The sequence below is a fragment of the Haemaphysalis longicornis genome, unplaced genomic scaffold (assembly GCF_048455015.1).
Source record: "Haemaphysalis longicornis isolate Haplotype H1 unplaced genomic scaffold, Haemaphysalis longicornis Haplotype H1 scaffold_1, whole genome shotgun sequence".
NCBI classification, from domain to species: domain Eukaryota; kingdom Metazoa; phylum Arthropoda; class Arachnida; order Ixodida; family Ixodidae; genus Haemaphysalis; species Haemaphysalis longicornis.
Window position 1 is genome coordinate 423,462,001 of NW_027526203.1, and position 20,435 is coordinate 423,482,435.

At 48.6% G+C, this 20,435-nt stretch overlaps 1 protein-coding gene across 3 annotated transcripts in view; it reads left to right on the plus strand.

The window, feature by feature from the left end:
- Positions 1 to 241: 241 nt before the first annotated feature.
- LOC144155672 (uncharacterized) overlaps positions 242 to 20,435 on the plus strand; it is a 55,765-nt gene continuing 35,571 nt past the window's right edge. The window contains exons 1-3 of one of the 3 annotated variants that reach the window (XM_077687264.1): positions 242 to 1,916; positions 3,690 to 3,894; positions 4,625 to 4,799. In XM_077687264.1, coding sequence (XP_077543390.1) covers positions 1,552 to 1,916; positions 3,690 to 3,894; positions 4,625 to 4,799 — 745 coding nt within the window. In that variant the 5' untranslated portion in view covers positions 242 to 1,551. The remainder of the gene's footprint in view (positions 1,917 to 3,689; positions 3,895 to 4,624; positions 4,800 to 20,435) is intronic. The other 2 variants (XM_077687263.1, XM_077687265.1) reach the window with 2 other exon arrangements.

The window sequence follows — 20,435 nt, forward strand, 5'->3', positions numbered from 1 at the left end:
CAGTTCCGTGATGCAAACGTACCGGTATGGCACCGACTGACATAGAAATCGATATCGGGGAGTAAATACGTGTTTTCAATGCCACCGTGCTCGTTATGTTCACCGATTAGTCATGTTTACGGAAGCGCGGGCGTCGAATGCGAAGCGCGCACAGCATATGTGGGTCACGGTGATCCGTGCTCGCGATGGACTTTCGACGAGGCGATTGCTACGCTGTTGACATTGCAATGTAATATAATCTTACTTAGCTAGACTTATGGCGGTTACTGACGAAACGAAATTACCTGGGCGGAAAAATAACGCGACTGCACAACCAGACAAATTACTATTCGAAGGTTGAGCAGAAGGGTCGACGTTCGGGCGAGTTAATTCTGGTTGATCATGATCGTGATTGTGATTGACCTAACTCTGCGCAGCGCATGTGGCCTGTCGCTCGGAGCCCACCTTTGTGAAACCGCTACTTGCACCACAAATGCTTTACGCGACCAGCAGTAACTGTTTTGTAATTGTAATTAGATTCCGTGACAACGTAAAAGGATTAGAAGCTTTTCCTTTGACCGCGTTGTGAACAGGTTGAGCTATTTTCCAAATGCAGCGTTCACGCGTATCTCGAGCTTCGTTTCCACATTGGGCTGCCTGCTTATCCTGCTATCGACCAGCAGTGTGCGAAGGAGAAAGTTATCCTTTCATATCGTTTGGCAGTGTAATGCGTTGGCCTGAAAAAAAGTAAACAAAACGCCGTGATTTTAAAGGTTAGATTCGATGAAAAGCGTATTGTTTAATGCCAATCGGCTGTAATGACCAAACAATATATGGTATTTTAAATTGACTACAAGGAACCAGAAGGTATTGTAATGTTGTATTGTATCGGCGCTCGTGAAAGATCCTCAGGTGGTCAAAATTAACCCGGAGCCCTCCACTACGGCGCGCCTCATCACCCAGAAGCGTCGGGGCGTTAAACACCATAATGAATCAATTAATCAATCAACCAATCAATCAATGCTGTATGGTAAAGGATAAAGTTGCTTCTAACATTTCAGGGGGTTCCGTTCCCTGTCGCAGCTTTGCGTGTGATAAATGGATTTTGCTCCGTCTGCTTGCCGTCCAAGTGCACCCAACAAACCCTGGAGTTGGTCGTTGGTACAAAGTCGTTGCGATTTATCAGCGGCATCCACCAATATCTCAACTCGGTGTGTGTTGGGAAGCGATGCAGCAAAAACACGCCGCAACCGCACTGCATTTTCTCCAGGCAGTGTCGTGCACATGCGTGCTGTCAGCGACTGTTTCTCGCTTTCTCTGGTTGTTCAATAACCCACCACCGCGCAGTGCTGACCAAGTGACGTTTGCGCCTTGAACGGCATCGCAGCATTGGCTAAAACAGTTGAAAGTTCCGCAAAAACTAAGCACGCGGTGCGAAATACCCCCTGTATACGCAGCGGAGCATACCGCGCCGAGCGATGTTAACAGCCCAGCGCGCACAGGCAACACTGGTCGGCCGCCGAGAGAACTGGTTTGAGAGTATTTTCCTCCTTTCCCGGCTGCTTATGGAAAATGGTGTATATGAGGTCAAAATCAGCTACCGTTGCAAACGGCAGTTTATACAAAATTCGAAAGTCCCAGAGCGCGCTTTCAACTGGCTGCGTGAAGACGGTGAAGACGACGACATGCCACGTGGTGCGTGCGGTCTCATCGGTCGCGTGCCGTTTTGTGCCACGCAATGGTTTGGAACGCAGCGCAGCTGGGCTGACACTGCTGCCGGTCACTCATCCAAAGTGCCGGTTGCAACAGCCTTTCCTGCGATTTTCGAGTCGAGCCAGCCGCCCGACTAACCAGTCCTGCGCCGAGCGCTGGGGCCCCACCGGTCCCGCTTGCGCACCCCGGCGCATCACTGGAACGCGACCTGGAGGACAAGGCAAGTCCTTTTGGTCTCGGCGTGTCCTACCAGCCTGACTGCCACGCTCCGTTCTTTCTCCGTTGCTGCTGGCCCTCAGCTTCCATCTTTCCCACAGTTTCTAGCTTCTCTGCAAACCGTTTATCCCGTTTATCCCGCATATACTTCCGCCCTCCCGGTTGGCGCTCCTTGGGTACTGTTATGTGGCGATACATTGCGAGCACTTCAGGTCGCGACGGTTGCATGTCCTCGGCGTAAGCTCTGGAGAGTTGAGCTGTCATGCACTGATCCATAACCTTCTCGAGAGTGAGTTTCCTTTCGCGCAGCAAGCGCTCTCTTAGGGCATTGTCCCGGATTCCCTGCACAAGCCGGTCGGTGATCATTCTATCACGTGCTTCGCCAAAAGCACATTGATCCGCTTGCTTCGCGACAGCCTGTGCGAACATCTCAAACGTTTGATCCGTTGTTTGCTTCAGGTTATGAAAAACGTAAGATGCATGTGTTGTATTCTGATACCTTTCAAAGTGAAGGTCAAACCGCTTGAGGACGTCTGCGAAGTTCTGCTGCTCATCAGAAAGCGCGAAGGTATTGTATGTCTGTAGGAGCTCTTCTCCACCGACATGAAGCAGCAGCGCTATCCGCGTTTCATCCTCTTCCTTGTGGTATTTCATGGCTCGCTCGTAGACCCTGTGCCTTTGCTTCCAGTCGCTCCATGCCTCTGCCGGGTTGGAGCGCGCCGAAAATGGTTGAATCGCGGGCAGAAACGACGCCATCGCCGGAAAGAATGCGCTCACTTCGTTGTATACATCACTTCTGACACCATGTTATGCGTGGGTTCTGTTGGTATGCCAGATTCAAAGAATACGCATGAGTGGCACGTGGCATGGGCTGCTTCGATGAACTGCGGCCATATGTCCGCCATCTGATTTCCTCTCTTCCCCTCCCCTCATCCCCTAGGAGCCTTTCCGGATGAACCCCCACCTAAACGTGAATACTGGGTTTTAATATCCGGCAGCAGTTGAAGTGGTTGCATTTCTTTCGAGCCTTATGCTCTGGACAATTTAGCATTTTTGCGTTGATGCTCATAGCTTTTCTCCTAACTTCACTTTCAACCCCACTGGCAGCAACATTGTGCCTTAGTACTATTATAGTGCCTAGAATATATTCTAGGCACTATAGTACTATCGCCAGCGGAAAAACTGGAGAGGCGGGGGTGTAGTGTAACTGGGGGAGAGGGGCTCATCGCTGCCCTTCCCTGAGACAGACTACACCTCCTAAGCCTGCATGCATTGTTTTTAGTGCGTTGGATGCAATCTGCCTGGTTCTATTGCATTTTGGGGTCGCTTTACTCACATTTTCATTTTTGTTATCTAAATGGAGCTTATGATTTTGTATTGTAATGTGTGCGACTTTATGGTTGGGGCTGCCACATTTTGGTCAGCTGTATAGGGAGATTGGTTGCTATTTCCGACTGAGGGCAAAAATTAGATCCATATGCAAGCCGGTTTGTTGACGATGTGTTCTTTATCCGACGTTTTGTTTTTCCAATTTAGCAAGGGAAGCGCTGCTTTCTTTTCGTTCCTGTGACCTGGTGCAAGTAAACGGAGGCGTACAGGTGCAAGATATGGGTGAACCAGGAAGCGGTGGGCAAGCAGCTGGAGCACAATTAAAGGGGGGAGGGGGGTTGTGCAGTAGCACTGATAAATGGCTGTGTCAAGTTCAATCTTATTTTTCTATGAGATGCCTTTTTCAGAAGCTTACATGACTCTCTTCCCGCGTGTTTCCTTTTTCCCCATAGATCAGTCGTCCTCTCTGTCCTCAACCGGGAGCTGCATCAAAGAGTGCAGCCCTGCCAGCACAATGAGGACCGCTACCGGCTGCTCGCCCTGGGCATGCGCGCAGAAATAAGCGCAGCCCCCTGCTTACCGCCCACCGCGGTGCCCAACACGCCGGAGCAGGAGCGGCAGAAGCAGAGCTGGCCCATCGCCGAGCTGACCGAAGGGGTGGGTTCTGAACACCCGAGTTAAAGGAGTACTGACACAAAAATTTTTTGTTACACTTTTATTGCTTTTATCGATGCTTAATGGTCTGGCGAACCTGAAGCAGCACTTCACATACTTCAGCGCGCGATAGTTAGTTACATTGAACGGCCTGAAAATCGTTTGTTTCAAATTCCCGCGCTTTCTTCTCGAAAGGCGCATATGACAGAATCCCGGCCTGACCTCACCGCTTTCTGCGAACGTCACCGGCGCCCGCTTGAGAGGGTGTTGCGCCCGCTCGCCGCTCGTGGGGCCGCGCACGTGAAGTGACGTCACGAGTTTTTGACGAGCGCTGTTGCGTCACTTCTTTTGGCTTCACAGGGTGATGTCACGCTGATGTCCATTTGCTGAGTGCCGCTCCGCGCGCTGCTCTGTCGGGGCGATAAATGAGATCCAATTGAACTATGTTCTTTGCGTCGCAGGCCACTCATATTTCAGCCAGGGTATTCTGTTGAGTGAAGGAAGCGAACTGTGAAATAATATTAACGCCGAAAATTGGTATCAGTGCTCCTTTAACGTATCTGCGGGGCCGTTTCCTTCCCCGGTATTTTCAAGTTGTTATCCAGATTGAGGAGCAATGTCTTGGATCTTCGTATAAGCCTGCAATGTGTTAAGAGTTTACTGGTCAATACTTGTTCCGGTTATGCGAAAGAGGACTAAGGTTTCAATTTTTTCATGTCCTCTGCACTTGCAGGATGAGGACAACGACGACAATCGGCGCTGGGAACGTGACAGCCTGGTGGAGCGGCTTGCCCTCCACACGGACAGGCTGGATATCCGAGCAGCCGAGAGGAAAAGCGTGAAGAACTCGCAACCTGGCCTCCCCATTGCCCTGCTTGCAACGGCTTTTCCTTGCGTGCCCTTCCCCGGTAATCTTTACAAACACTTCTGTATTCACTGTCAGTGGCGTGCGGCACAGTCAGTGTTTTTCCTAAAATGTCATTACCGTAAGCGTAAAACAGCCGCCCTGTATTTAATGTGTGCTTGACCTCATTCGATAAAAATGGGTTTGAGTGTTAGGTTTTACCACCTCCTTATGGAGAATTTCGTCAGCTTTCAGTAAAAACATAATACTTCAGTACTGGTGATTTCTGAACGTGCTTATAACACCCTCACTTGCAGTCAAATCAAACAAAAACTTGCATTCTCGACGTGGCTTTGTGCTTTGATGAATTTGCAGGCTTGGTGGTGCAAGATGTGTTTGGTTTAGCCAAAAGTTTGGTTAAGAGGAGGAGGTGATGTGGCGAAACTTTTTATTGCGCCAAGAAGGGTGGGTGGCGTCCTCAGTTAAGGAAACCGCACGCTTAGCAGCCCTGGTGGCCCGGTTGATTAGGCATCGCTGGTCGTCCGGGTGCCAGCTGGTCAGTGTGCATTTCCACTGCTCAGGCGATCGAGACGCAGTGGGCAGAACCGTACTAGGTGGGCTCCTGTGGCTGGGAGATTGCAGGAGTGGGAGAGCTAGGAGAAGGGGATGGGGGATAAAGGTACGAGAGTACGGTGAAGTTGAAATGCATGCCAGTCTTGCGCCACGTTCGGGCCTCTGCAGTAGTGAGCGACGGTTGCGGAGGGGGCAGTGGAAGCGAACGTGACGGTAGTCAGCAAGGAGGTCAGTGTATCAGAGCGGTAGAAGGTGGAGGCGCGGTGCGGATGCCAAGTCGTCAGTCCTGAGACGGACATTGCGGAAGTGGAGTTCACGGGCAGCGGCATGTCATACCTCATTCCCTGGGAGGGAGGTGTATATTTTTTTGGTCAGGACATTTTTTTGCTGCCATTACAGTTGACAGTACAGCACTTAAGTGACAGGAGAGAGATTGTGAAAGAAAAACAAATCGGTAACAAATTAAACAACTTTATATTCTGGCCCCAACTGCTTTCCCTGGCGTCAGTGCACTCAGGTTAAGGGAAACGTGAATGGGATGGGACAGAGACAATCGATTTTTGTGGAATGCATGTAATCCAGTGCATAGGAAAGCCAGCGTTTTATATACTAAGGTGACCGCAAGTGATTTCTAAATAAACTCGGAAATAATTTTAATAATTTCGCACTAAAATGTTTGAAGTCTGAAAGGTGGCGAAACGTAGTCTCTAATTGTGGCACTTCCTTAAATGCCACAATTCCAACGCGTGATTCAAAAACCACATGGGGGAATAGGAAAGGTTGAATGTTTCATTGTTTTAGCCAGGGGGAAAGTTTTTAAACACCTCTTTTAATCTAACGTGCAGGTAAAAGTATGTTGCAGCACAGCTCACCCTCATGGTGGCCAGCATTCCTTTGGCGGGACACGTATGGCTGGTAGATCTAAAAATTGCGATCTCGAAATCTCTTAGTGCGACATCCTCAAGATGTGTTTAAAACCTGTCTCTTTCGTTGTTTGCTGAACACTGCCGCAGGCGTTCTACATAGTTGTTGCAATTGATTTAACACACATTACGTTCTTTACCGAGCAACGTTAATGTGCGCTTCAAATGTTAGTGTTACGCAACTTCAGTATAAACTTAGTAAGGGAGAGAAGCCATTCACTGATCTCCACTAGGTGACCTGTGTCAAAACTATGGGGCAGCATTTAGGGAAGTTAAGACGAGTGCATGCGATTAGTGTGAACGCGGTGCCGTAGTCAAGAATTTGCATGCGTCCTTGTAATTGCAATTGTTTCCGGTGTGTGGTTGCTGAAGCTCATTTCCGCTTTGATGCTCTGAGACTGAATGGGGCTTACCGAAAAAGCATTTCATTTGTAGCACTCTAGGTGGCGTTGATTCAAACCGCAGCAATAACTTCGCCGAATAACAGTGCAATCCTTAAACGAGCATTGCCCAGAGGCTGCCAGTGGGTTTTGTTGTGGCACCGCCATCTCGTGGACGCTATCATGCAGTCCAAAACCAAGTGAGCCTCCCTTTCACCTTTGCGGGTACACGAGTGAACAGATGGGGAGGCGGGCAGTCAAGTTTAAAGGGTTTATGGCTACCTGCCTGCAAAGACGCAAATGCATAAAAAGCCGACTGCTTGGAGCTCCTGTCTTACTGACCAGTAACTCGAAAGGTATTAGATATGACCTAATGTATTCGTACGGTTGTTCGCTTTAGGGTTTTATATGTTTTTAAATTGGCTAGTAAAAATCGGGTGCTATTTTTCACGCCAATAATTGGGGATAAATTGGGTTTTTTGGTAAAAGCATTTTGAAATTCGGGTTCTTACCGGCTACTTTCGTCCAGTTTGTCTTGATCTACCATTGAGTTCCTGGGCATGAACCACATAGTGTCACACACCCACTTGTACCGAAGCTTACGTGGATCGCTTCTAACACTCTTGGTTACTTCCAGACAGACGGCCTAAACCCTTCCACGACTATTAGGTTTTGTTCACCAAACGGTGATATGCGACCAACAAAAATCCCACACTGCGTTCACTCCCACAGCAGGCTTCTCCTCTCCCTGCCGTCCGGTCTGGCCATGTGCATTAATAGTCACGGATGCGCCTATGTCCCAATCTGGATTCGTTCCCCATACGGCTGCTGCTGCGAACGTCTGTGCGACTCGCGCTGACATCGTTCACAAATGAAAGAGAGAAGGGGGAACGGACTGAAAACAAAAAAAAAATTCCTGTATACACTTCCTTAGTTACTCCATGCGTCAGCGTGGACGGCGGACTTTCTATGAACAGGCTGTACTAAAAACATTCCTGGCCAGTCTCTTTTTAATGCAAGTGTTAGACTTCAGTAAGCTTAGGACCGAATCACTTGATCTTGAAGGAATGTCATAGCAACCACCTCCCGGGCACTCAGCATGACCCAAGCTAAAAAAAAAAACCGCCAGAAGACGGCCGCTAAAATGGGTTTTTATTTATTGTACGTGTCCTCGCTACCGTCGGCTTGTGAGCAGATTGCCTTCCCCGGAGTTCTTCCGCTAGGACGTCTCGCTTGCAGGTGGAGGTAGGCCTAGCAACTACGTGCTTATTTCATAAAGGGTGCTTACACTCTTTTTATTGCAAGGCAAGCACGTCGATTAATTGTTGTGCTACACCTTATTTGCAAATATCCAGGAATTCATGCTTACCTTTGGCTAAACAGCAATCCGAGACAAACGCCGCAGCAACGCGCCGTCAAAGTAGAGCCTGTGTCCGCACGGCAACCGCCCATTCAAGTTAGAAAACTTGCGACACCACTAGACAGGCCAAGGAAACGCAGTTAGGGCAGACAAAAAAAAAAAAGTTTGGTTCGCCGCGCCATTTCACGCCACCCGGCTGCTTGCACTGCATGGAAAACGTATTTTCATTAAATATTTTTGTTGTATTTAGGGAGTATTTCTACTATGTTTGTTCCACAAAGAAAACTACAGTTGAAATATATTTCAAATATATTCGTACTATATATATGCTTCAGCATATTTTTAAGGCAATCTCAGTGTGCTTTCACAACTGTATTTAGGTAAGTGTATTTGTATTATATTTATAGGGCACATGAACCGTTATCGTCTTGCAGGAACAAAATGCATGCATTTTCAATATATTCCGATACCTCAAGTGCACATTGCTGTGGTTGTGTGCATTCTCAATTTATTTGGAGAGTATTTATAAGTTCTGTATTTTTCCCACATTTAAAAATATATTTTCTATATTTAGTATAAAATTCGAAAATATTTTTTATTGCATTTGTAATATATCTACAAACTACAAAGAATATTTGTAGTGCCCCTCAAGTATACTCGTACGTATTTCAAAGGTATTACTTTTTGTTAGGGAGAAGCAGGAGGACTACGACAGGTTGCGGCCCCTGTCGTACCCAGACACTGACGTCATCCGGATGCATTTCAGCATCGACTCTCCCGACTCCCTGGAGAACATCCCCGAGAAGAGGACGCCCGGGGTCCGTCACTTCTGCCCCCACGTGCCCACCATCCTGGTGGGGAACAAGAAGGACCTGCGGAACAACCCGCACACGCTGCGCGAGCTGGCCAAGAGGAAGCAGAAGCCCGTGGTGCTTGAGGAAGGCCCTACCATGCATTGCGGAGAAGATCAACGCCTATGGCTACCTTGAGTGCTCGGCCAAGACTAAGGACAAAGTGCGAGAGTTGAGACTGCAACGATGGCTGCCCTCCAGGTCAAGAGGCCAAAAAAGCCGAAGTGCGTCCTTCTCTAGAGTATTGCAACATTTTCTTTCCATTCCCGGTGAGAAACGCCAAGAGGGCTGGAGGAGCCTCCCTCGCTGCAGTGTCTTCGTCTATTCGTGCGTGCCAGCCCACACCTTGCCTTCCCCCCCTCCTCTTATTGTTTCTTCGTGCCACTTGCTCGTCTTTCACGCTGCAATTTATTTATTCATTTATTAATTTATTTATTGATACGTGCGATCATTAAAAGAGATCATGGAGCCTTGTTCCTATTGTGCCTACACTAGGCTTGTGTGAATAGTCCACCGCTTCGAATATTCAAACGGATATTACAGTATTTGAATGTGCTTCGACCCAAATTTAAAATTTTCGGTATTTTGAAGTATTTGGGGGGAATGAAAATCAAAACTGCGTTCGAATACTATCAGGACTTTTGGTTTCGTTAGGAAAGCTGCAGTGCCATTGACATCAGGCCTACATCTTGAGTACATGTGGAGCCAAGATAAGTTAAGCTACATTCAGAGCGTTGTCATACCCATCTTTATGCGCACACGTTTGTCAAGGTAGTTGAGGCTCCCATTTCATTGTTTCAAACAATGAAACACAATTTATTTGGTTACCATGTGGCATGCGTGCAGTGAGCAGGTGTTGATTGGTCTCTGCGCTTGAACATCAGTGGACATCAGTTGCTTCAATCAGTCAAGTGACATGGCCAATGCGTCCACGGGTGCCAACCCATTATAGAACTTTTTAGGAAGCTCAGTGACACCTGAAAACTATTCAAATTCGCTTCAAACTAAAATATTACTATTCACACAAGCCTAGCCCACACTATATGTACATCTGCACTGAAGCCCAGATGTATTGGCGATGTGATTTTTATGTTCTCTTTCGTTAATCGGCTCATTCCCTTTTCATCTCCTCTCTCCACTGGCATCTCTCCGAATTTATTCTAATAAAGCTTCTCCGTTTATCCTGTGTTGAGTCTTTATAAAGGAAAATAATTCCGGAATCAAGAGGTTGAAGCAGCCTTTTTGCCTCCGCACGAGAAAAGCACCTCCTGTAATAGAGCTCCGCCTTACTCGTTCAAGCTCCTTACCTTATTCATTGATATGTGCTCATTCAAGTACGGTAAAAACAAAGTCTGGGATGGCATGTAATCACCCAGCAGCTACACCCCCAGCTGAAGCTTATTTGGGGAAAACTCGTGCCAGTGCAGGAAAAAATTGCGCAGGTGTGCTTGTGTACAGCTAACCAACCAAGGGACAAGCCCCTAAACAGCCAGAGAAATGGGAAAACAGCTAGTCAATAACATTGCTGTCTGCATCTATCAATAAAACCGCAGAGTGTGTCTTTCCTGTACTCTTGGCTGCTTGCTGTATCTAAAGAATGAAGCTGCACTACAACTCTCCATTCTTTACTGCACAGGAGTGGTTCGGCCGATTGATGACGCAGCCCGATTCGTTCCGCCCCAGAATTAATGCATTGCGTGCCATGGTGTTTTATCTACACGCTTAGGCGAAAGCCTTAAAGGCACCATTGAGAAAAAGAGCCGGCGTACGGATATAATTAATAATAGTTGCTATTTTAATTTTTTAGCATGGCCGTTATTCGAGTTCTTTCCTGTGCCATGGCAACTAGTCGACGAGTTTTCAAGCAGGCACCGTAATATGTTGTGCCTTTTCGACTTGGTCATGAAAGAGACAATGTGTTGTATTATAAAAAAATTATATGAGGAGCCATACCACGCAGTGAAGGTGGATGGCCAGCAGAGCCGTGTGGAAACCACGAACCCTCGCTTCCCAATCGCTGTACACATAACCATAAAGACACCCAAAGCTGGCTTCAAAAACTTTGTGTGAACGCACCTTGAATGGGTGAAATATGGTAAACCTACTCGAGGGATAATCGCAGTGCACCCAAGTATAATTGTTTACAAACCAGACAATTAGTGGTTCATCCAGTCTTAGTTGAGGGAGTTTTGGCTAGATTGATTTTTATTCAAACACTTGTATGTGTGGCATATGCGGGTATGAGCCTGGGAGCGTCCTTCAGAGAAGCTTGCTACGCTTTGGGGAGGAAGCATGGTGTGGTGCTTGTGTCTTTCGGTAATGCACAACATGAAAAATTCTTTTATCCTTGGCTCAGTTTCATCTAAGACCTGTTGCGATGGAAAATTCACTAGTCTGCGTCGTCAAGAGCACTTTGGACTTTACTTCTGCTGTTAATAATTGGCACAATATTAAATGGCACAACAAAAATTATTGACTACTGGTGTATCGCCACTGCCCGTGCTAACATTGACGCCAGAGAACGTGTCTGATTTATTGTATTGCCTTTCATGAGCAAGCGCGTACGCCAGCATCACCACCAACAAGGTGACGTGAAACAATGAGCCGCGCTGTTAAATGGCCCCTTGTGGTTTGGTATCATTCAAATTGCAAAGAAATAACATAACTGGCATAGGAATCATGCAATATAAACTAGGAGGTGAAAACTGCTATGCAGGCCTTCAGGTAGGAAGTGGTAAGAGAGGGGGGGGGGGGTGTAGGGTAGGGTTCTGACGTCATTCCGGGGGCCGTAGGTGGCCGACCCTTGTCATGGAGAATGAAAGAGCAGCGTGTAACTGCGTTGGCGCTGCCTTCTGTCCGCGGATAACGCTGCTATGAAGACGTCCAGACGAAGCTCGGGTCGCCCCTTGCCTCGGTCGATGTGCCGTCTCGATGGGTCCCGGGACTCTTCTGGGCACTTGAAAGCATTGTGAACTAAGTAGTGCATCCAGTGCGGGTCGGCAAAAAAAAAAAAAGGAAGGTATGGAAACGACGGGGATGAAATGCCGGTACTGTTGGACAACAGAAGGAGCGGCAGGTGACCAATGCCGCTCCTCAATTGAGCAAATGCGACCCCTGAGACGCTACAGAGCAAAGCACAGTCGGATAATGGGGCCGATCGTCAAATTAGCTCTAACACGAAAAGGCAGATGGCTGACCGAAAGGGCGAAAACGGCGGGTAGAACCAACAGAGTCTTGGTCTAAGGACCCCGCCCACCTCCCAGCTCCAGTCGAATAAAGTTTTTCCTCCTTCTCCTCCCAGCGAAGACAAGGTTAAAGGGACACTGAAGTGATATGTAAACATTGCGGGATTACTAGCGCAAATTGTAGTCCGGAAGCCCCAGTCCATGTTTCGACCGACCACTCCGGGCGCGTTTACGCGATTTTATTTAGTAGAAAAATCAATTCGAAAATGCTGTCCTCCTCTCTTTACGCTCGCCCATTTTCTGTGGCGTTTTCGTGTGACGTCGGGAGGAGCCGAGCTCGCAATTGGCTGCGCTACTGCACGGCTCCCCGGCCTTCAGACGGAGTCAGTCGGCCCAGCGTTTCGTCCGCCGGCCGCCGACGGGTCCTCGCAATTCGTTCGCTCAGTTGAAACGAAGCCAGGACGCGTTTGTGAATGGAAGAATGTGCCTTTCTTTACGTGGTTAGTTTGCACACTGTATCTAGCTCCAAGTCAAGGTCGCTTCACACAAGCGCACATGCGACGCTTCGCTGACTGGTACGCCAGTAGGAAAATATAAGGCCTCTTGAAGGCGGGAGAAGAGTCAGCGAAGTCAATATAGGTACTAAGGAAATAAAATCAACTGATATTTTTACCGTACGGCGTAAAACTAGGGTGCGGGAAGCACTTCTTTGCGCTGGGCGAACAAGCACAGCGGCCAGCAGCACGACTACGCATCTGCGAACGCTTTCCCGTCTAAGAAATGCAACTGCTAGACGTGAGATACTGTGGAAACTTGGGGGATGCTAATTGAACGAGCGCAAAACAACAAATAGTCACCTAAACTGCTTGGAATGCTAAAACTAAATAAAAGGTTAAACTGGTTATACATTATATACCTTATATTTCCATGGTCGGCATCTGTTCCTGAGTGGTTGCTAAAATAAGCCGTCCGTTAAAACTCTGGCAAGCAGACGCACGCGTCCAACAGATGCAGCCATTCTGGTGGGTCACTTTGCGCCGCATAAATGCTCCGCACCAACGCAGTTTGCTCCCGAAAAATGGACTTCGTTGGGCGAGGGGGTTCCGCGTGCCTGTCCGTCATGCGGCACTTCCACAAGCTATACAATCCGATCACAACAAACATATCATAGGGCACTCCAGTAACATCTCTAAAAGGCAAGAACCGAATTGTATAAGGGGTAATCTCCATGTCCTTTTTGCAGTGATGTGCATCTTCTTGGATGACTCCTAACTTTCGTAGGCTGTATTAAGGGAAGTTTTCCATGCAGCAAAGAAAAAAAAATAAATAAAGTTCCTGAGTGGTTGCCAAGGGTGGAACCCCTCGCCATGCTTAGGGAATTTTAAATGACAACGCCAGTTCACCATGGCATGGCGGCCTTTTTGTAGATTGTGTGTTTTCTGTAGTACCTTTATGTTGTGTTGCACTGTCGAAGAAGACCGGCAATAAAGAAAAAAAAACTGTGGCCTAGTTGTTAGGAGTGCTGGGTGTGTCATCGCAAGTGTTTTGCAAGTCACAAGTTCGAATCCCAGTGGGCGCGATCTTTTTTTTTTTTTTATAAGTTACCTTTTTCGTTTTCCGCCGATGTTTTCTATACTGAGTTCACCTTTTTTTGGGCCGCAACGTTCATTGCTCCACGAACTAGTTCACAGAACACGCGCAGGCTGGCACTGGCGCGCTAGCGAGTTCTCGTTGGCGTGCTGTTGCCATAAGCACCGACTGCTTGCGGGCAGTGGGCACAGGCCAGAATCAACAGACCCTTAGCCTGGTGCGAACACGCTTTTTACGATACAGGCATGAGTGAGGCAAGCTCGAAATATGGGGGAAAAGCGCATGGCATTTGAGCGTCTGCGGGGACGCGGAGGGCGTTCATGCACTGCGTAGGCCTCTGCTAGTGAATGCTACGATTCCAAGCCGTCCTGGGAGGCTTATATTATGCATTTTACAGCCGACAACATGGCAGAAGCGCGGTACGATGATTACTGAGATATTGAGAATGCCCAGCCAACAACGCCATCGATTGTGTTTTACGGAACAGAAACCGAAACTTGTTTGATTGCTAACCTTGGGTATAGTAGTCCAATCACGGTGCCCCCTCCTCCCAACTATGGTGGCTAGATCTAGCCACCATATCCCAACGTCACAGCCGTAGTTGGTGCGGCCGCCGCAAACCGCGCATGGTAGTTTTTCTTCTTTCGCGCTTTGTAAAATAATTACCGATTTGTCAACCGGATAAACGATGAAAAGTGTGCTAATTTGAGCCAGTCTACGCAGTGCAAGCAAAAACGGGAGCTTGACAAATTCACTTCAGTGTCCATTTAAGATACGCATTCCTAAAAATCCCAAAGTGGTTCTCAATGAATTTTTTATTCCCGGAACGCAGAAGCATCGAAAAATTTACACCATCTTCCCGCGAGGGCAACCATGGGGTAGATGCGACGCATCGGGGGTTTCCGTTGCGTTTCCGTTATGTTAGCGTGTCCATATTTTACGCTGCATGTTCACCCCCGTTGCGTCGCATCTACCCCATGGTTCCCCTCGCGGGAAGATGGTGTAAATTTTGTCGGGGTGGCCGGTGCTTGTTACGGTTGCGCCGACCATCGCGATAGCAGGCCTGTTAGTCTCCATTCAAATCATCGGTGGTCATCGGAGGATGTCATCGGCGGAGCGGCGGCGGAACGACTGAGCGGAGCGGCGCAGTTATCGCGTTTATATGCAGCGGAAGGAGAGAGAGCAGCGCATGCGCATGTGTTAACCGGGCGCAAGCTGCGCGCTAACCCGCACCCACGCACAGCTGGCACGGCGACGGAGCGAGCGCTAACACGCAGATGGCGCTGCGGTGAAGCGGCGCTAGCGCGCAGCTGGCGCGGCGCGGAGAATGGGGGAGGGATGCGGACTACGCCGGACGACGCCGGAGGGACAAGGCGAGTGAAAGAGATGCGTCGCATCTAAAAATATTTCGAGTTTGCGTAAAATTTGCAAAATACAATTTAATTTGAAAGCCGGGAGAGCGACAGTAAACTGAGCCATAAAGAATAAACTTAAAGGGGCCCTAAACAGGGTTCCAAAGGTTGAGATTTTACGTGCGCAATCATTGGAGTACTATCCAAAGAACATCCTGTCGCAAAAATGATTTAAAAGCGTCCAGTATTAGCCGAGCTGTCGTTCATTAAAAAGGGCCCGCAACAAGGCCTGGCGCTTTCCCTCTTTAACCGCTCCTCCAAAGCACTGGAAGCGGAGACGCCACCGACCAGGCGCAAGACCTGATCGGCTACACCTAGAGAAACAGGGTTGCGTCGAGAAGCGCGCAGCCATTGGGTCCGCTCGGTGGTACGTCACGCTTGTAGCAGACGACGGCCAAGCTCCGCCTACTACCGCTCAGCGGGGTCGGTCGGTGGCCGGCCCGCATCGAACGGCTCCTCGCGCCGGCCGTGCTCGCGTCGGCGGAAACGAGCGCAAACGAGCGTTTGAGGGCAAGATAGGGGGCTTCCTAACTCAACATGCTCGCTAACGACAATAATTGAAGATTGCCACCGACGACTATAGCGGCTCGCTAGCGTTAGCGTTTCGCGGTGAACTCGTCCCACCGAGGTCGGTGCAAAGGCTTAGCATCGCCGCAGTTATCCAGTCACTGCTTTGCGAGGCCGCGACGACGACGACCCCCCGCGCAATCTTTCACTGAACTATCACCCCCTTTCGCGTATTCGCAAACTGATTTTAAGCAATAGTCCCGCACTGGCGGGCGGTGACAAGTTTTAGCTGCTGCGGTGTGTGCGTTATCGTGCGTACACCGCACAGTGGGCTGCTTGCCGACCGAGCAGGCAGATGCTTGCCGCGGTCGCGCGTGTAGCGGCCGTTTGTGCCCGCAGAGATTTTCCGTGTTTTTCAGCGTTATCAATACCTTGTAAACGACTACAAACTCAGCTACGCTCGTGTAACGGGTGGCGACGATAAACATTCGTCCGTACCACCCGTGCAGGATAGAGTTCCTGTATATAGCTCCCGCAGGGAGCTATATACAGGAACTCTAGTGCAGGACGAATACGCCGTGCTGCCGGTGCAGGAGCGCTGCGCGCAACCGCCCAACCGCGCTTCTCCCAGAGCCGGGAACGCTGACTGGCTACAGCACTTAACGGGGCCCACCAATAGCGCAGCCGTACTGTTGAGAGCTTCGTGCGTCACACGGGTGCGTCACAACCGCTCTGTCGCACGTCACAGCGCGCAAGTGTGGCGGCAAGGAAGCGGTAGGTGAGCAAGGAAGAAAGAAAGCATCTTTGTTGCGTGTTTGTGCGGCCCCTGCTTTGCGCAGGGTGTAAATTTGGTATACATTGTCGTGAAGGGGTACTCAAGCAATTGCGCGATTGAAATGGCGACCTTCAGAAACCTATTTAGGGCCCCTTTAAAAAAATAGTTTGGAAGGCGTGTTGGTCGGAAAGTTGACCCCAGGGCAAAATTGAGGAGGCATGATGGCAAAGGGCCAAGACGAGCTTTAATGCTCACCACGTCACTTGGACGGTACCAAAGGTTGTGAACTTGTCACCTGCTTCATAACGACAGACGAGCCCGGTAACTAACAGGCAGCGTGTACTCCTTTTTGGCCGAGTTTACATCAATGGTTTGGACCTTTTTCGAATACTTCCATAAATTCACCATCATGATTTTTTGTTGAGCTGCAAAATTAGTCACGTGCTTCTGGCACGCATCCCATAGTATCCGAAATCTGGTGCGAAACTACAAAACTATTCAGACGCATATTTTATATTTGTTATTTTCGATATATCGAACTGTTTCGCGATCCCCTTGGAGTTCGACATATCCGTGTACGACTGTAACTTGTGCGATAAGGTTGGCTCTGCAATAGAGCGCTATTTTCAACGCATCGCAAGCAACCTTTTTCGGGCGTTTTAGTGTTTTCGCACTTCTTACTGCTATGAAATACCTTCCGCGTCGACAAATAATGGTGGCGAAGGTTTCGTTTTGTTTCTTCTGCATAATATCGTAACAAATACCAAGGCAGGCTACGCACTTCGCCCATCGGGACGTATGCGACTGAACAGCATGGTCAACCACCTAATGCGTTTTCGTTCAATACTAAGCCTAATTATGAACGATCATTTCCTGCTACTTGGAGCCGGCCAGTGATTTAGAGCTAGCTGGGCCTGGATAAGGACTGCTACCAGCGCCACGAAGCGATAGTCATTTCAATATGCTAAAGGCAGCTTGCAACAGGGTGCAACACACACACACACACACACACACACACACACACACACACACACACACACACACACACACACACACACACACACACACACACACGCACACGCACACGCACACGCACGCACACACACACACACACATATATATATATATATATATATATATATATATATATATATATATATATATATATATATATATATATACGGTAATTACCCGATTCTAACGCGCACCTTTTTTTCCGGAAAAATAGGTCGAAAAATCGCATGCGCGTTAGAATCGAATACGAAACCGAAACTACCGAAACAACGGAAATTTCGTCTCGCCCATCGCCATCTCAAGATGGCGCCAAAGCTTTTAGCAACAATTTTTCGGACGCAGGAAGCATAGGCGCCCAGGCTTTGCTATCGGCGTTCACACAAATCGTCAAATCGTTCCACTTGCGCACTTGATAGCAGCGGCTCTTGCGCACTTGCGCACTTGATAGCAGCGGCAGCAGCGGCTCTCGCGCGTTCAAAACGAGTGGTCGGCTGAAGCGTGCGCCTCTGGAGAAGTTCGCAGGATGGGCGTGCGAGGCGTGGGCCACAATTCCATCGATCATGGTTGAACATTTCGTTATGAAGTATGGCATCGCGAACGCGCTTGACGGCATCAAGGACGAGATGTGGTCAGCGGAGAGCGATGAGGAGGGAGATGGGTGAGATTGCTTCGAGAAATAAATCGCCAGTTTATCTCGCATTCGTTTTTCTTGCGAAGTGCAAGTTTTTTTAGTTTTTTTTTTTTGCCAGGAAAATAGGGTGCGCGTTAGAATCGGGTAATTATGGTATATATATATATATATATATATATATATATATATATATATATATATATATATATATATCATTAGCCAACTAAGGTCCAACTATTCCTCCAACTATTCCTGTCCTGCTCTGTTCGGGTCCGCAGTTTACCCACGAAGATTTTTACCCAAGTTATTGTTAGCCGCATAGACGACAGTCTGGATTTCCAACAGCCCAGAGAGCAGGCTGGGTTTAGGAAAGGGTCCTCAACTATGGATCACATCCATGTCGTCAACCAAGTGATGGAAAAATCCGCAGAATACACTAAACCCTGTTTTGTGCGGGATTCTGGGGGACCTCTGGAACTATGGCGCGCCTCCGCATCCCTGTCGCTTCGGAAAGACATTGGGAGGGGAGCCAATGCCGAACCAAGGAGGTTGTATAATACAACCTCCTTGGGCCGAACAGAGACAAGTGATATTAGAGCGCCGGCTGGGTTGCCGGTCGGTAAAATAGGAACACGTGTGCGCCCCGGCGAAATTGGAGGGACAGTGGGTCGCAGCTTCAGCGGAGACCGAAGGTCGGCTTTTTGGAACCGCGCGGCCGTGGCGGTGCGCGCGACTCGAGACCTCCAGAGGAGGGAGAAACGAGACAGTCGTCTTTGGGTATAGAGAACGGCTGTGCACGGAACGCTCATCCGGACAACGAATAAATGTCCATTTCATCGTCACCGGTCCGCAGTCTGGCCTCCCTCGCAACAACCCTTTTACATGGCATTTATAGACTATGAGAAAGCGTTTGATTCCGTACTTGCCGCAGCCGTGCTAGAAGCGCTAAAAGAGGATACCTACATAAGACATCTAGAGGACATATATAAAATGCACGGGAACGATAACTCTCCAGAAGCAAAGCGATAAATTCCCGATCCGGAAGGGAGTAGAACAGAGAGGTACCATCTCGCCAAAACTATTCACAGCATGTCTGAAGGGGGTGTTTAGAAAACTTGATAGGATTAAGGATAAAGGGGGAATACTTGAGCCGTTTGAGGTTTGCGGACGACATAGTATTGCTGAGTGAGACTGCAGAGCACCTGCAAACAATGCTTGAGAAACTACAATCAAAGCATGGCCGTGGGGGTAAAAATAAATATGAATAAATCTACAGTAATGAAGAATGTACATGCGAGAATTGTCCTCTTCAGCTTAGGAAACGAAACGCTAGAAGAAGTAAAAGAATATAACTACCTCGGCGTCAGGTCAATTCATCAAGTGGAGAGCATACACAGAAAAAAACGTTTAATTGTCGAAGACGATATTTCAGAGCACACGACAAGTAACGGTAAATAGTCAAAGAAGTGTTCACTCGGTTCGAGTTCGCGTAAATGTCGTGAAGGATGGTGTCGCCTCACGTTACAGCAGGTGTCTTCCTATTTGCTGTAAGAATCAAGGCAACTGTGGTGTCTCGTAGAGGCTTGCAGGAAGTGGGCCCAGCCGTCGCCGCCAACAGCCAAGGGAGCAGAGCCCTAGGTGCAGTGTTGAACTGGAGTCGGTGCGTAGCCCGAGCGTCCCAGCCCGGTAGCCTATCTGGTAACCTGGAGCCACCGATGGAGCATTGCCTCAGGGTCTCCCTCCAGGATCATAGCCTGGAATTCGTGCCAGTGGGCCTGAGGCGTCGTCAGGACCCGATGACCCTGGGGTCGGCTCCAGGAGCATATCCTCCTTCTCCCCACGCTTGCCTCTCTCTTCTTCTCGTCTGTATGTTCATTTCAATGTTGGTACATTTCATACCCTTCTGTTGGGCACATAGTTCTCCGGGGGTTTTGGCACATACACCTTCGGGAGATTTCGGCACATACCGCTTCTGCAGTTTGCTCATGACGCTCGGACAGATGGTTAGCGCTGACCCCAACCACGAGAGAGAAGTCCGTCGCAGAGTAGCTATGGCTTGGGGAGCACTAGGCAAGCACTCCAAAATAATGAAAAGTAAGCTACCTCTGTCACTCAAAAGAAAACTACAACCAGTGCATACTGCCGGTTATGACGTATGGAGCTGAAACTTGGCGCCTTACTAAATAGCTAGTAAGCAAACTTAGGTCGGCTCAACGGGCCATGGAACGATTAATGTTAGGAATAACATTCAGGGACCAGTAAGGGGAAGGCCAGTAATCCCGAAATGAGTCAAATCCACCCAAACAGAATTTCAAGAACGAGCGAAACTTTTGTTAACGGGGCTAAATGCAACGCTTGCAAAGCTAACTTCCCCTAGCTGACATATATAGAACATATCATATAATAGCTTTGACAGCGTTGTATTTAGGCCCTGTAACAAATTTTTACTTGTTTCTGAAATTCAGTTATTGGAGACCAGATGTTAGAGAGTTACCGGGA